Consider the following 15,171-nt stretch of genomic DNA (forward strand, 5'->3'; position numbering starts at 1 on the left):
TGTTGGATTCTGATTTGAGACGTAAGGATTTTTTTACAAATGGAGAGAATACGGTTTTACCTGCATAAAAAGCATTATCTATAACCGGAGATCAAATTTATTGCAGACTTACTGCTGATTTTCTTAAGTCGGCTGTGAAAATTTTCTTCCAATCAAAAATTATTTCCTGCTTCATAATCATTTTGTTCTTTTATTTTGCTTTCTAGAGAAAATAAATGAAAAAGAACAAAAAAATTATAACAATGTTTCGAAGAGTGTGGAATCGTGGAATCGAAAGAAATTCTGAATGTTTATTCTAAGCAACCCCTTTCGAACAAAATATTGGCTGTAATGTAAGTTTAGTTTCTGTGTTTAGTTTTAGTTACTTCATATAATGAACCAATCACATTGATTGCCCCCAATATTTTGCAAAGTAATTTTTTTTTACTTCAAAAAATCTTATATATACCGTTTAGAGGGGTGAAATAAGGGTGAAAAGTCGAAAATTTTCATCCTCGCCCAACCCTCGCCCAACCATGGTGGGCGACATATTTTTTGGCCCCTCAATTCGATTCGTACGCCGGGGGCCATGTAACTTTTAAGTAAAAGGTTTAAACAATGCAAAGTGATAAAATTTACATATATTTGTACAGGGATCTCATGAATGAGCTGACAGACATTATTATCATGTTAAGTTTGCACGTCTACACTTGAACAGTTGTCAGAGTTGTTTTTCCGCCAAAAGTCGTGACGTTCTGACAAAAAATGCTGTATAGTTTATTGCTTGCAATTTGACCCAATTAGTTCGAGATTGACAAACATGAAAATACACATACTTATCTTGCAAATGATGGTCGCGTGTTTTTTTTAACAAAAGTTGATGGAGAAGGTATCATGGTGAGCTTTGAGTATTTCTTATGCAAAGAGAGCATATTGGTTGGTTGCATCTCAATAAAAAGTATATTTTGAGGGATAACAAGTTACTTTCATTTTCAGATATATGTTATTGAGAATTCTGTAAAAAAAATTGAAATTTAAAGCCAATATAGCCGATATATAGTAGGGGGGGGGGGATTTGTAAAATCGTTTGACTTTTTTAGTCAAAGCACTTGTTATACTTTTTTGGAAAGCTAAGGGGATAAGGGAATCAAAAAAACATAGGTGCCAATTTTTTTTCGGGCACTTAGGTGTATTTTTCGGACAAGTATGACGGTCTTAGGCAAAAATCAAAGGGTCAAAATTTAATAAAAATTTTAGCTTGAGAAAAAAGAGATTTGTTGTATATTTTTGGAAATCTCTCAAAAAATTGAGATTAGAGATATATTGCGAGTATATATGATTTCTCTACCTAACTCGAGATATTGAACTGCAAAAAGTTGACAAAATAGCTGTTTCGGAAAAGAAACACTATTTTTAAGGGTCAATATCTTGAGTAAGGTACACAAATCACCTATACTCGCATTACATATCCCTAATCTTAATTTTTTGAGACCTTTCCAAAAATATACAACAGTTCTCTCTTTCCTTAAGCTAAAATTTGTATTAAATCTTCACCCTATGATTTTTGCCTAAGACCGTCATATTTGTCCGAAAAACACACCTAAGTGTCCGAAAAAAAATTGGCACCCATGTTATTTTGATTCCCTTATCCCCTTAGCTTTCCAAAAATGTATAACAAGTGCTTTGGCTGAAAAAATCGAACGACTTTAAAAAATCGAACAAATTTCTCCCTACAAATAGCGTCAGAATTCACTTGTATTCGCTCTATATTCGCTCTGTATTTACCCCCGAAATGAAGCCTTCCAATCTTAACAGATTTTTCACGTCTCTTTTCCGAATGTCAGCAAAGTGAAATAGAAAAGGTTTATAACAGAAAAAGTTTTCCTCTCAAAATAACTCACTCTACAAGCTGCCATGGAAACATAGCTGGTTAACCCTTTCATTCATAACGTTCTAACGAACAATGATCTATGTTTTTTTAATTTAAAACCAAAGCAATGGAAAACTTTGAAATTGTACCATATGACATTCCAAAACATGGCGATGAAGTTCAGAGACTTTATGACGAATACATTGCCTCTGAATGCTGTAAAAGGATGGGTATACGCTTAGAAGAAAGACATCAATTCTCTCATATCGAGGACGTTTTGACTGTGGACAATGTTTTTGATGAGAAGTTCACTGGTTATTCATTTGTTGTGATCGACAGCTCTGGTAAAGTCAAAGGTGCTCAGTTATCTTACCTTATAGATAAAGCTACTTTTAAGAAAGACTTCATTGATGTGAACAAAGACATTGTGAACGAGAAACAATATCCGGAAAATATTTTGAAGTATTGCCAACATCGTTATGAAGTATCGAAATGCATTTATAATCTTTACGACGAATATAATTTTGAGCGAGCAGTTTATTTAGAATCTACCGTTGTTGATAAAGATGCTCGCGGTTTTGGTCTCAACTTGCAGACTACCGTAGCTTTAGCTAACTTTACAAATGAAGTCATTTTGGTTGAAGGCCAATTACCTATCAATTTTTATATGAAACATCCGATTCATGCGACTATCCCGATCGGGCAACTGACTTTCCATCCGGGTTTCACGCTGGTGAATCGGATTTTGTCGTATGATTTGTACGTTGTTCCGATTGAAATACGGTTACAAAGGGACATTATAATATCATCCAAATTGTAACTATTGATATTAAATAATATTGCATACACATACATAAGAAAAAATTGTTTTTTTGATTTTTTTTTTAATATCTTCTCAGTACGCATATTTGATGGCTGGGAGTCATAACATACTATTGCTCAGCACCGTCATTATACTTTTTCTTCACAAAAATTTAAAAAAGAGACTTTAGATCAGTCTTAATTTTTAGTCTTAATTCGATTCACTTAAAATTTTTCAACAAGGTTTTATTTTTGATGATATTTTCTCCCATCACGAAAAAAGTTGAAACCATCTTTGGGCCACCTTTTGATCACCAAGAATAGTTCGCCCATCGCATTGACTTCTAATAGTATCTTTTTATTTAGAAAAAAATGACACAATTTCAAATAGCACCTTACGAAATTCAAAAACATGCTGCTCAAGTACAAGAGCTTTATGATAGATACTTGATACCTACTTATTTGAAAAGGCTTGGGATCGGAGAAGACGAGAGAACACAATATTCAGACATTGAAGACGTCTTAGATGTCAATGCTGCATATAATGAGAAGTTTGAAGGGTTTTCCTTTGTGGTGATTGATAGTTCAGGCCAGGTCAAAGGCGTTCAATTAAGTTATATGTTTGGAAAGGACGATTGCGAAAATGCTTTCCCTGAATTAAATCGTAAAGTTGTGGAGGAAAATAAACATAAAGAAAGCATTATGAAATATTGTCAACATCGATATGAAGTTTGTAAAATATTGTATGATTTGTATGAAAGATATGGTTTTGAACGGGCCATTTATTTAGAATCCACGGTTTTACACCCTGATGTGCGTGGCAAAGGGATAAATCAACGACTTACCGACCATCTTACGTCCCACACAGATGAAGTTATTTTTGTTGAAGGTCAAATACCAGTGGATGTCTATATTAAGCATTATGGCTTGAATGCAACTCTTATTGGTGAAATGGTAGCTCACAATGGGTTTCTGATGGTCACTCGTATTTTATCATATGATTTATTTGTTGTCCCCATTGAAATTCGTTTGTCGAAAAAGACAAAATCTATATCCTCCAAATTGTGATACACGTCAACGTATAATTTTTTAATTGCATATCATATACATATCATATAGTTATAGAGTCATATAGTCATAGAGTTTTTCATTCTGATAATTATTTTTAGAAGTTTTTAAAACCTTTTTGGTGGATATATCCAGGATACTTTCAATTCGACATTATGAGTATTTTGCAGGAATTGTATTTTGCTTGGTGGTTCGACGGAGAAAAGTTTGAAGCGCCCCTCTTTTCAAAATGGGTCCAAAGTGAAAATATCTATAAAGATATGATAAGGATCTACCCTTGACTTTCTTTCAATCAGTAAATGTCATGCGAGTTTATCAGTTTTTATATACGGGTTTATTTTAGTTAGTTTCGAATAAGAAATTATTTTTATATTAGACATTTTTTTGTAATTTATCGAATTCGAATTTTCTATAAAAATACTGTATTTAATTTCTAAATTTAAAATCTAAAATTTGTTAAAAATATTAATTAATCTATAGATTCTTTAATGGATTCAAAAATCAGTCTAGCCATTGTTTCATAGCCTCTAGGTTTCAAATGTAAACCACCTTCAAAGAATTGAGCTACCAGACCATTTTTCAGTTTATTTCTTGCTAGCAGTTCAGCCATATCACATAATACAACATTTTGACGATGGTCGAGAGCATATGTTTTTATATTGTCATTGACATTATCTCTGATCGCTTTCATATCCTCACACGATTCGTTATTCTCGCAAAGCACTTCGGGTATTGTTATAGCAACTGTATGAGCACCATGGTGATGAGCTATGTTATGTAACGCAATGATATTTTGTGAAAGTTCGTTTGGACTTCTTTTGCCAGAATGCTGTTTATTGTATATATCGTTTGTTCCACCCAATATGATAATCCAATCATAATGTTTCTCTGAAAGGAAGAAATAGAAAATGATTCGTTACTTTTGTTTTAGAGAAATAAAAATTAAAACATCGAAGATTAAAACAATGGCAGAAGACAACCCCAGATTAAATCGAATCTAAAGGTAAATACAAACGGATCAACACTCATAAATAATGTCTCTTATTCACAAGGCCCTTATCCACCTTTAACCAGGAATATTTAGTGTGTCCGAAAAAAGTAGAATTTTACTTAAGACCTTGAAGGGTGGGGAATTTCCCTAAGCTTACGTAGTGTTTTAAGGCCTTATGTAGAGTTTGCTTACGTTCAAAAAATTTTGAACGAAAGGAAAAGTCACGTAAGACCCTCTTAATCAACAAAAATTCTACATAATGAAGGGGAAATTCCCATAAGAACGATTTTCCGAAAGGTCTAAAGTAAAATTTTACGTGCATGTGAAAAAAAGCTTTATGGAAGCAAACGTTTGATTTGCGTAAAGGATTGCCTTTACAGATTCGAACGTTTGCTTCCATAATGGTGGAAATTACGTAACTTAACCAAACAGAAAAAAAACTCACTTGATAATCTCAATAACGTTTCCATTCGTTTTGGCATTTCACCGAACGCGATATCTCCATCTTTGCCTTGATTTTCCACAATAAAACATCGCTTGTCATCCATTCGGTTTAATAGACTTTGTAGTCGACCAGTGTAAGGATGATGGTTCTGTCCTTTGTTATAATAGCCTCGTGTGAGAGAATCACCAAATGCCAAAACACGGACTACCAAGTTGGTCCCTAGAATTGATAAAAAGAATACGGTGTTGAAAGTTATTTTGTCTCAGAGAATTATGTAAAAGAGGTCTCGAAATTCACCAAAATGTCAAGAACATGTGCTGATTTGCTATTTAAGATCTATTTTCCGTCTCGAACGAAAAACCTTGCTTTGACAATTGAAGATGAAGTTTCAGTTATGAAATATTAGTGCTTATTTCTTGTTTTTAGACCTGTAATAATGTTACAAGAGAAGAATAGCAAGCAAGCAAGGCAACGGGAATTATATCATAAGAAGTTTGAATTCGAGACATATGATTGTAATAGGTATGAGTTTTTTATTTTGATCATTTATACCTCTTTGTTTTCTGCAAGCATTCTCTATCTCATCTGGTGAATCTACAATAGAAAATAATGAAAGTAAATAATAATCGTGTGTGAATTTTCACTTTCTTTCCTTAACCCAAATATAGTTGTTTTGAGATATATTAGTGTCTGTATAGTCAAGGTTTAATAAGCTTTTGTCTATAATTCTAGTTGCAGTCGGGTGCACTAGCCTGATTTCAGTTTTCAAAATAAGTTAAAGTTTGTAAAATTAACGGTATTGTCTAAAACCAAGATGTTGCCTAAAATAACTATTAAAACAGGTTACTCTGAGCAAGCCTGCGACCCAATTCTGTTAAAAAATATTTTTTTGTCCAAAAAAATATCCAACCTGTCCAATACATATCTTCCATGTTCATCTCTTCTTGCCAAACTTCCTCTTTCCCTTGTGGTGGTGGTTGTTGTGGTTGGGGCGGCGCCACTGGCGGTGGTGGGTTCGCCAACACTGGTACTTGTTGTGGCGTTTGACTACTTGCGAAACTTTGTATGGATGATGATTCTGGTTGAATAGGTGTTGTTATCGATGAGATGAGGACAGGAACCATGATTTGCCGACCATGACCTCTTTGTTCTATAACCTAGAAATGAGAAATGTAAAAACTCAGTCAAAAAAACTGAAAGATTCGAATATATTGTCAAAATCAAAAAATCGTACAGGGGGTTAGTTTTTTTAGTTTAGTTTGGCTCATATGCATTCTTTTAAATGTTGAGTTTTGAAAACCAATATCACTTAATATCTTGGCAAAATGGTACCTTTTTTCTACGTGGAGTTTCATCTTCGTAGACAATAAAACGAGAAGGTGCAATGGTCGGAGTTGCTTTACCGTCCGACTGTGACTCCAGGTTCAACGCTTTGGTTGTCTTCTGTGTATGTGGTGAAGAGGTTGGCTCCTCCTCCTTCCCAAGGTGCTTCCTGATACTACCACGCCCGAAGCCCGTTACAGACGATACTGTAGGCTCTTCTCTGTCTACCAGTGTCCTTGCTCCATCATGCCTGAAGGTTTCAAAGGATGAGGATGTAGGTGGCTCAAAGTCTGGATGTTGCTTGATACCTCCCCTTCCGTAGCCAATCCCCTCCTCTTCTTCGTCGTCTGTGAAACTAGAATAGTGCTGGGAAGATACCATTCCTCGTTTATCACCCTTCTCGTCCTTGTACTTCTTCTTACCGACATTTGACTGGCTGCTCCCATGAGACAGGGGTGGCTCTATGTGATGCTTGCTTGATTCTTGGACACTAGCTATCGGCGGAGTAAACAACTTAGGCGGGTCTTGGTCTGGATGAGGGGTATACACACTTCCCTTTTGTTGCTTTTTCGATATTTTCTCTTGAATGAAGTTGTCATCATTTTCGACTTTATTTTGTTTTTCTTGATCGAGTTTCGAGGGATTGGAATTAAACGTTTTGGTTTGTTTATCATTATTTTCTTCTTCTTCTTCATCCAGCCCTTCTTCGAAAGATCTATCAATGACCGAAACGAAATCTCCTATCGGTCGTCTGTTGTCAATCATTTTACCTCTTTTATCTGGATTCTGGTCTTTGTAAACTCCATGATGTGAATAGAATCGCTTTTTATGGTCACCAGGAATCAGGATTAGATCGTTTGGTTGGTTTTTGAGAATCTCGTTTGATTGTTCAAGGGTGAGGTTACTGAGGTGTTTTTTCTGAATTGTGGTTTCATTTGTGGATAGTTTTACATTAATGTTCGATGAATTGTTGATTGAAGTTTGCGTTTCTGGCAGGTTTGACGCAGAAGTTACATTAGTATTTTCGGTGATTTTAGGTGGTTCAAGTTGCTGGGGTTGGCTTGTGGTTGTTGGTTGATTCATCGCTGGTGAAGGTGTTGTAGAAGTTGATTGAGTCGTTGCTGGAGATGTTTGAGGAGTCGTTGAAATTGGTGTATGAACTATAGTTGCAAGAGTTGGGGGAGGTGTCGTCGAACGTTCATCTGTTGTGTTCTTTTTTATGTTCCCAGAATCCTCTGGTGGCTTATCAACTTCTACGGTGACGAAAGGGAACAGTGTTGTTTGTAGCTGATTTCCATCAGATGATGCCATGTTTGCCAGCGTCTGCTCGGTTGGTAATGTGATTGTGGTTCCAGGGAGTGGGGTTGGTTGTGGTTTGGTGGTATTGCTTACTTCACCAGGAACTTTATTATGCTGCTTACCACCTTCTTCCATTAATGGTGCTCTATGCTTTTGTTTGATGATTTCTATCGTTTCAATTTGTTCGCCTTCTAAGTCACCTTGTTCACTTGTAGGTAATGGTTTGTGCAGTTCTTCCTTCTGATTCACTTGTGTTTCAATGGTCATTTCTTCTGGGAGAGATTTCTTGGAACCTGTTAAGGATATGGCTTGTGAAGTCATGTTGGATGTATGGGGCTTTGATTGGATGGATGAATTCTAAACGCAAATTCATTACAGATTAATGGGATATCACTGACAAAACACTCTGTCAGTCCACAGACGACGATTAAAAGTGAGGAACTAGAAAAAGGAAGAACACATTCGAAGACCTCGTATCTCGTGATGGATAAACTGTACCTGGTGCTGTTATAATCGACTACAAAAGTCAACATCTTTCAAACATTTCAAAGTAATAAATACGAAGAAAAGAAAACATACATTCGTTTGCGATTGAAAAATAACCTTTTTTTCCTTACCGATTTGTTTACCTTATTTGCCCTAGCCACAACTTCGTTCAACGAAGTGATATTTCCAGCATTCTGTCTGTCCATCTTCACCATTGGTGTAGATTCTCCAGGCCCAGGGCTCTGGGAACTTCCATCAGATTCATCATGGGCTGGCTTTACATTTTCACTTTGACTTTTCTGTTCCTCCGATTCGTTTGAAAACTCTTTACCTTCTTCAACCTTAGATGTTTCTGACAGTAAAGTTGAATTATCGTTACTGTCTAGAGAAGAAGGTACTGTTGAATTCTGAGCAGAAATTTCCTCCTTTCTTTCAGTTTCCAGATGACTTGATGGAACGCCTAATTCAGACTTATCGGCCTGAATCTCTGCTTTGATATCAGCCATTTTAATTTGATTTTTTGTTTCACCATTATCTGAGTTTTCTTGAGGCTCAGAATAAACTTTAGTATCCTTGTTCGGTGATTCTTCTATATCTGTCTTTGATGATTCTTGATTCGCTTCTTCTTGGAGATTTTTCCTTTCATCTGACTCGTTTGACTCGGAATCAGATTTCGAGTCTTGTTCCAGTGTCGCGGTAGCCTCATCTAAAGACTGTGTTATATTTCTTTTATGTTTCATCTTACCAACTAATTTACTTTCAAGAGAATCTTCAACAGCCTTCAGTTTCATCAGAGTTTTGTCTTTCTGGTTCAAATGATTTTTTATGAAATTGAGAAGTGATTTTTCGCCAACATTGATCGCGTCTTTCAGCAGTTTGATGTCATCAGTCTGCATGCTATCGTGGTGTTCTACATTTAAACGAAAATATAAAATATTAACCCTTTAAGTGCCAATGTCGTATATATCAGACATAGGCTATGAAGGATGGCGAAGCCCTCCTGTAATGTTCAGTTTGAGAATCGTCATTTTTGGTCTAACTCGTAAGAATTGGATTGGGCTTCATGGTCAAGCAAAATAAAAAATCATAAGTCAGTCTTATCAGCAACATTTTAAGCCAAAAATGCTAAAATTTGACAAAAATCCATTTTTTAAAGATTTTGATCGTTTTTTGACCATTTTTGTCCAACGAGTGATCCAAGAACCTCCAAATTTTGCCCTGTTTTACTTGATACTGTCATCCAGCGAGTTAATTTGAAGTTTTGGGCATCTTTATATCATTCAGGTAGGTCCGCGCAGCAGAAAGAGGAGACTCTAAGCTATCCAACGAGTTATGAACGAGCTTCTAACTCCTTCTAGATCTCGAGATATAAGCCTTTAAAGTTTGAACTAGCGATTTTCTTTAAAAAACTTAGAAAAAATGACCGTGGCACTTAAAGGGTTAAAGGAACACTTTGACTTGCTGCAATATGATTTCCAAGGGACCAGTAATTTTCCCTTAATTCAGAGACCTAACCAACTGAAGGCATTGTATTCGTTCGAACTAAAATGACATATTCGAAAAATAAAGATTTTTCTTTATACTAGGATCAAATAACCTAAGTTACCTTGTTTATCCCGTCGTACTGGCGTCTCCTGCTCCTTTTTCTCCGCCGTAACACGATGCGGATGAATTCTTGTTACGCTCTGCGCCTCATTCGCTATCGTTTGTTCCTCCATTCGTTCGTTAGCTAAGAAGCTAGTCAGCGAGGCTACGTCACTTTGCCCTAGCCCAGTCGTCTCGCTTACTCTGGAATCTGGTTTTAGCTGTCTTGGGACTACAGACCCATCCAGAAAGTCGTTAACATCTTCACTATAGACTGTGGGCGCATACATTGGAATATATTCACGGGCTAGACGGTCACGTGGGCTGGGCGTTGGGATTATATTCTTGCGTTGGAGCTGTATAGAAGAATTGTTTGTTTTCGTGGTGTTAAATGATGCTGGTAGTTCCATAATATCCTCTACATTGGTGAACGAATCGTTGGTTTTCTTTTCTGGGGATAAAACTGCAGTTGGATTCATTGGATATTCACTGTTTTTGAGTGACGATGTATTATTTGCCTTATGTTCTGGAATATCAATGTTTGCACCTACTGTTGTGGTGTTTGATGTTGAAAATGTCATTTGTTCCTGTGTTGGAGACTTCAACGTTTCATCTGAATTGTTTATTAGTTTTGGTTCTGTGATTTGGCCTCCTTGATTATCCATTGAATATGGATCTGATATTTGTGCATTGTTGGTTTTGGTATTTGCGTTTTCCAAAGCTGGTGGTATCAATGGAACGTTTAGATTTTCTTGAGGTAGATTCTGTATTGCCATCATATCTTCATTGGTCGGTTTGTCAAAATATTGTGCAGCTGAATGATCCTCAGCTCCTACTTCATCAGGGGGCTGTTGAAGATTTGACGTTGTTTGGTTTGAAATTGATGAATTCGCTTGTGGTTCTAGAGCATTGTTTATCGTTAAATTTTCTGAGGTTGAGTTTCTTGTATTGGGGTCGCTGCTTGTATTGGTGTATATGTTTTCTGAAGATTGATTTTCCAGGAACGATCCACCAGTTGAAACGACATATGGAGTTGGATTCGCTTGGTAGTTGCTGAATGGTTGATTGATACTTGAATTGTTAATCGAAATACCTTCTGTTGTTTGGTTTTGTGGCTTTAAAAGATCTACGGATTGTGGGAACTTCTCATTTTCATTCTTTTGATATTTGGTAGAATTTACTAGTAATAGATTATCATTGTCAGATTTAACGTTGTAATGGTATTCTGTTGACATTGTTGAATTGTCTATGGCAAGTGGTTTCGTTGAATTCCCGGATAGTGTAGAAGCCGGGTTGACACCACTTGAAGTGTTTGCTTCTCTATTTCTATCTGTATATACTGTTGATTTATTGTTCAGACTGACATCAATTCCAGAAGTCGAACCATTCTTTGAATTGAGTTGAGTTACTTTTTCAGGTGGGATAGAATTTGTTGCATTATTAATCATAGTCCTCAAAATACTCTCATTGGTCAATTTTCCATCATCTTTCACTGTCAAAGGCGTTGTAAGATTCCCCGTTCCAAACTCTTTCCTCGTGTCATTAATATTTGATGGTGTTTTGGAGAAATCGGAAAGCATTTTAACGTTCGTTTCATTACGTATAGGTTCGTTCTCATCGGTCACGTTCGATTTGACTGAGCTTAAAGATTTACCGATATCTTCGATGGAGTTTATAATTTCTTTCCCTTCGCTCTCCGTAAATTTATTAGCCCTGTTATCAAAATTGGAAGAGTTTGCCTTAGTTGAAATGTTAGTGTTTGGCGCTTGATTCTTTATCATGTCACGTGGTCTCTGTTCTCTTTGTTCTGATTGGAAGCTCTGCTCCTTTGAATTGCGTAAAGCAAACTTCTTTTCAGCGTTTGGATATTGAGTTATTTTGTCAGTACCTGCAGACTTTTTTACTCCAGTCAAAATATTCAAATCAGCGATACTTTTATCCCTTTCAGTCGCAGTTGAAGGTAAGTCAGTATCAATTTCAGATATACTTTCAAATTTATGAAATGCCTTTTTCTCATCATCCAGCACTGTAAATTCATCGGAAGCAATTTTGGTGAGATTATTCAAATGGGTTATTCTTTGTCTCCCTATTGAATTCATTGATGTGTTTTTATGAAAAAGTACTAAAAATTGATCTGTAGGTTTTATTAAACGCTTTCTGTTGGACACGAGTACTGTGGGAACTGATTGGAAGGCTGCATTTAACAGGTTGCTTACTTTCTTACCCCTTTCTTTTGGTATAGCATTGTGAAAAGGTCTTCTTCTCGTATGATTTGTGATTCGGTTTACGAATGGGGTTACAGTTCTTTGAGTAAAGTTTTTTGGTTTCGTTGACAGTCGAATTTGTTTTCTTTTCTTTGCTTTCTTCGTTCGCTTTTTTATCTTCCGTTTCTCATTGGCTGGAATATCATTTTTCAGAAGTTTCTGTAACAGTTTATTGAAATCTATCTCGTGAAGTCGAAATTCGTTTGGTGTAGCTGCTCTCGTCTTGGAGGTTTCTCGCCTCAAATCTTTATCAACTCCATCGAAATTTATCAATAATTTTTTCTCCTTAATAAAGGATGGCGAATGATGTCCGTCCAGTGAATGTCTACTTTGTTTTTGTTGTTTGTTCGGTATTTTTTCACGGCGTTCTGCATTTTCTTTTTTACTGTGTTTTGCAATGATCCCATGAACAAAATTTAAGTCCGGTAAAATGTCCTGGAGAATATTTGCTTCGTCCTGGTCGATTCGTAGAATGGTATCTGAAAAAAAAATCAAATCTCAAATGTCATTCCTGATTTGAATTCCTTTGCTCCAACTTTTTTATGTTTTCTCAGAATAAGAACTACTAAGGCTCAAATGAAAGTCTCTACATATCATATCCCCCATCAGAATGTATAGTTTAAAGTTCATCTATTCAACTTGCAGCAAACGGACCCCTTCTTGCCAATCAGAGCGCTTAAAGCTAAAATAGCAATTCAATTTCTTCCATCGGCTGGATGGAAAACTCAAAAAAATACTATACATAGTCTTCTGCCGTTATGGTATTACATTTAAAAACATTTTTCTTTATAAATACTGTACATATTGATCATTTACCTTGATATTCACCAAAGACCCAAGCAAAATTTACGAAGACCAAACACACCAGGAGGTTAAGACCAAAATCAAACCTTATAGGCTTCATATCGGTTCAACCGCAATTTTCATTTACAATAATTTTTTTTTCGATTTACTCATTTTGAGAATGTTTTGAAGATCTTTCTTCAAATTGTTTCAATCAGTTATTGTCTGTCTTTTTTCCTGGCTCCTTGCGTTGTCAGGATTACCAAAAACACATTTCTTTAATTAACCATTTTAGATTTCTTTAATTAATTTAAAAACAATTAGCGACTTTTAAACAGTACTGAAGTAATTCTTTATCTTCGCGAAAAAGTTTTTCATTTTTGTGCATTAAACGATAAATTGTTTGCCTCAAACAGAATTTGTTTGATTCAATCAAAATATAGCTTCTTCAACTGCTTGAAAAAGGTGAACATTTAAGAACACTCCAAGAACATTCTGAGAACATTCTAAGAAAATGTGCAATTCCTCAGGAAAGCGCAATCATAAGAATATTTTTAGGCTTAAAATTAAAAAAAGTCAAAAATATTCGAAGGCTTGATGTCTGGTTGAAATTTTACAGACTAAAATATAAATTTTGGTATTTAACGATTTACTCGATTTGGCTGAACTTTGTTCCTTAAGGTTGATTCGTCAAATAAAAGAGACTAATAACTGAAAAATCTGTTCCCATGAATTTGGTACTTTATAGACCGAAAGACATATTGACTTGCTGTTGAAAACAACAAGTCGACGTGTATATTAAAGACCGGTCTATCGGAACTCTTGACTTGAAGTTTTGACTAATATAGTCTATTATCAAGTTTCGATAGGTTTGGCATGCATATTTCTTGAGTTATGAAACCAGTGTACTATCAAGAAGAAATCACTAGAAATCTTGAGGTGTCCTCGATACACCCCTCTGGAACATTGTTCCTTTAGAGGTAGTCTGGAAACCATCGTGATTCTCAAAATGTATCGGAACCCAAAAATAGTCGAAGAATTTTGTAGTGGGAGTAAGTAACCCATATTGTCTTGGCTAATGTTCTTATTTTCACCATTTTGTGAGTATTTTTGTAAATTTCCCTAAGAAATCGGATGTTTTAGACACCCCCATCTCGCAGACCCGGTGGGATTTTATCAGTCAGTGGGGGTAAAAATAACGGACCAAAACTCAATTGGGATTGTTAGTCCCATGTTTCTAATGGGGGATTTGAATTGCATTGTTTTCAAGTCAGAAAAAGCAGTGGAGATGGAAAAAATAGCACAATATTTTGCAGTTGGGATTTGCTCATCTGATTATTTTCAGCGGGACAAAAATTAGAGTATAATTTTCCACTGGGGACGATGTTTTGTTCAATTTTCCCAGTGGGAAGGTTTCCAGTGGGTCAGTGAGAAGGGTATGTTTTTAGTATCCTCAAAGCCTTAAAATGTTCTTAACATAAGTTCTTAATATTATGGTCATCAAATGTTCTTATACAGTTTGTTCTCATAAAAAAACGTGTACACGATACCAGCAAGTGGGAAAACATACATCCCTAACAAAATTTGAGCAAAAGTGAAAAAAAAGTTAGCGTGGGTCCTATTTTTAACATTTTCAAAGAATGATGATGTCATTAACTGGCAATGACGTCATCAATGATGTCAAAACTTTTAACATAGATGCTAATTCACGTTTGGTGCACACTTGCACTTTCAATTCGATACGATGTATATTTTAAAAATTTTGGTGTACGGAGAATGCTTTTCAAATATTAATCAATCTTTTCAGAAATTCCCCTGCGATAAGTTAACAATCTCTTCATCAATCAAAAAAAGGAGAATTTTCCGAGGTTGTGGAGCTTGTCACGTGATGAAATGTGGAAAGCCTCTATGCACATATTGTGCATTTTCAAACGAAATACGAAAACAGACAAACGAACGGGGTCTTTCAAACTGCCTCTGATCGGGGTGGGTTCTCCCTGTTTGGGGAGATTTATTGTTTGACACCCAAGTATACTTGTAAACTGACGCTTATGAAGCGTGACGAATTAAATGAAGCAGAGTCTCCGCAGAGCCAACTGCGGAGGGTAAATGTTAAATGGCAGACACGGACTATGGACTGATTTAATTACAGAGACTTTACTACGTAGATTTTATGGTTATTTATTTTATTGAAGAATTGATGCATCAAACTTAAACCTTGCTACTACTCGTGCTTTGAATTCTATAGTACCTAACCGGTTCTCTTCCAATAATAGCT

At 35.8% G+C, this 15,171-nt stretch overlaps 1 protein-coding gene across 2 annotated transcripts; it reads right to left on the bottom strand.

The window, feature by feature from the left end:
* Window positions 1-4,087: 4,087 nt before the first annotated feature.
* Window positions 4,088-13,240, bottom strand: LOC136823749 (serine-rich adhesin for platelets-like). 2 transcript variants are annotated; one of them, XM_067079920.1, is made up of 8 exons: window positions 12,927-13,240; window positions 9,869-12,589; window positions 8,406-9,172; window positions 6,487-8,133; window positions 6,065-6,311; window positions 5,707-5,748; window positions 5,155-5,373; window positions 4,088-4,606 (listed from the first exon to the last, which is right to left on the bottom strand). In XM_067079920.1, the coding sequence occupies exons 1-8, from the start codon at window positions 13,012-13,014 to the stop codon at window positions 4,188-4,190; spliced, it is 6,150 nt and encodes a 2,049-aa protein (XP_066936021.1). In that variant the 5' UTR covers window positions 13,015-13,240; the 3' UTR covers window positions 4,088-4,187. The 2 variants fall into 2 exon arrangements, with proteins under 2 accessions (XP_066936021.1, XP_066936020.1); XM_067079919.1 differs by having other exon boundaries at window positions 8,394-9,172.
* Between the last annotated feature and the right edge of the window lie 1,931 nt (window positions 13,241-15,171).

The sequence above is a fragment of the Clytia hemisphaerica genome, unplaced genomic scaffold (assembly GCF_902728285.1).
Source record: "Clytia hemisphaerica strain Z4C2 unplaced genomic scaffold, Clytia hemisphaerica genome assembly, whole genome shotgun sequence".
Taxonomy (NCBI): Eukaryota; Metazoa; Cnidaria; class Hydrozoa; order Leptothecata; family Clytiidae; genus Clytia; species Clytia hemisphaerica.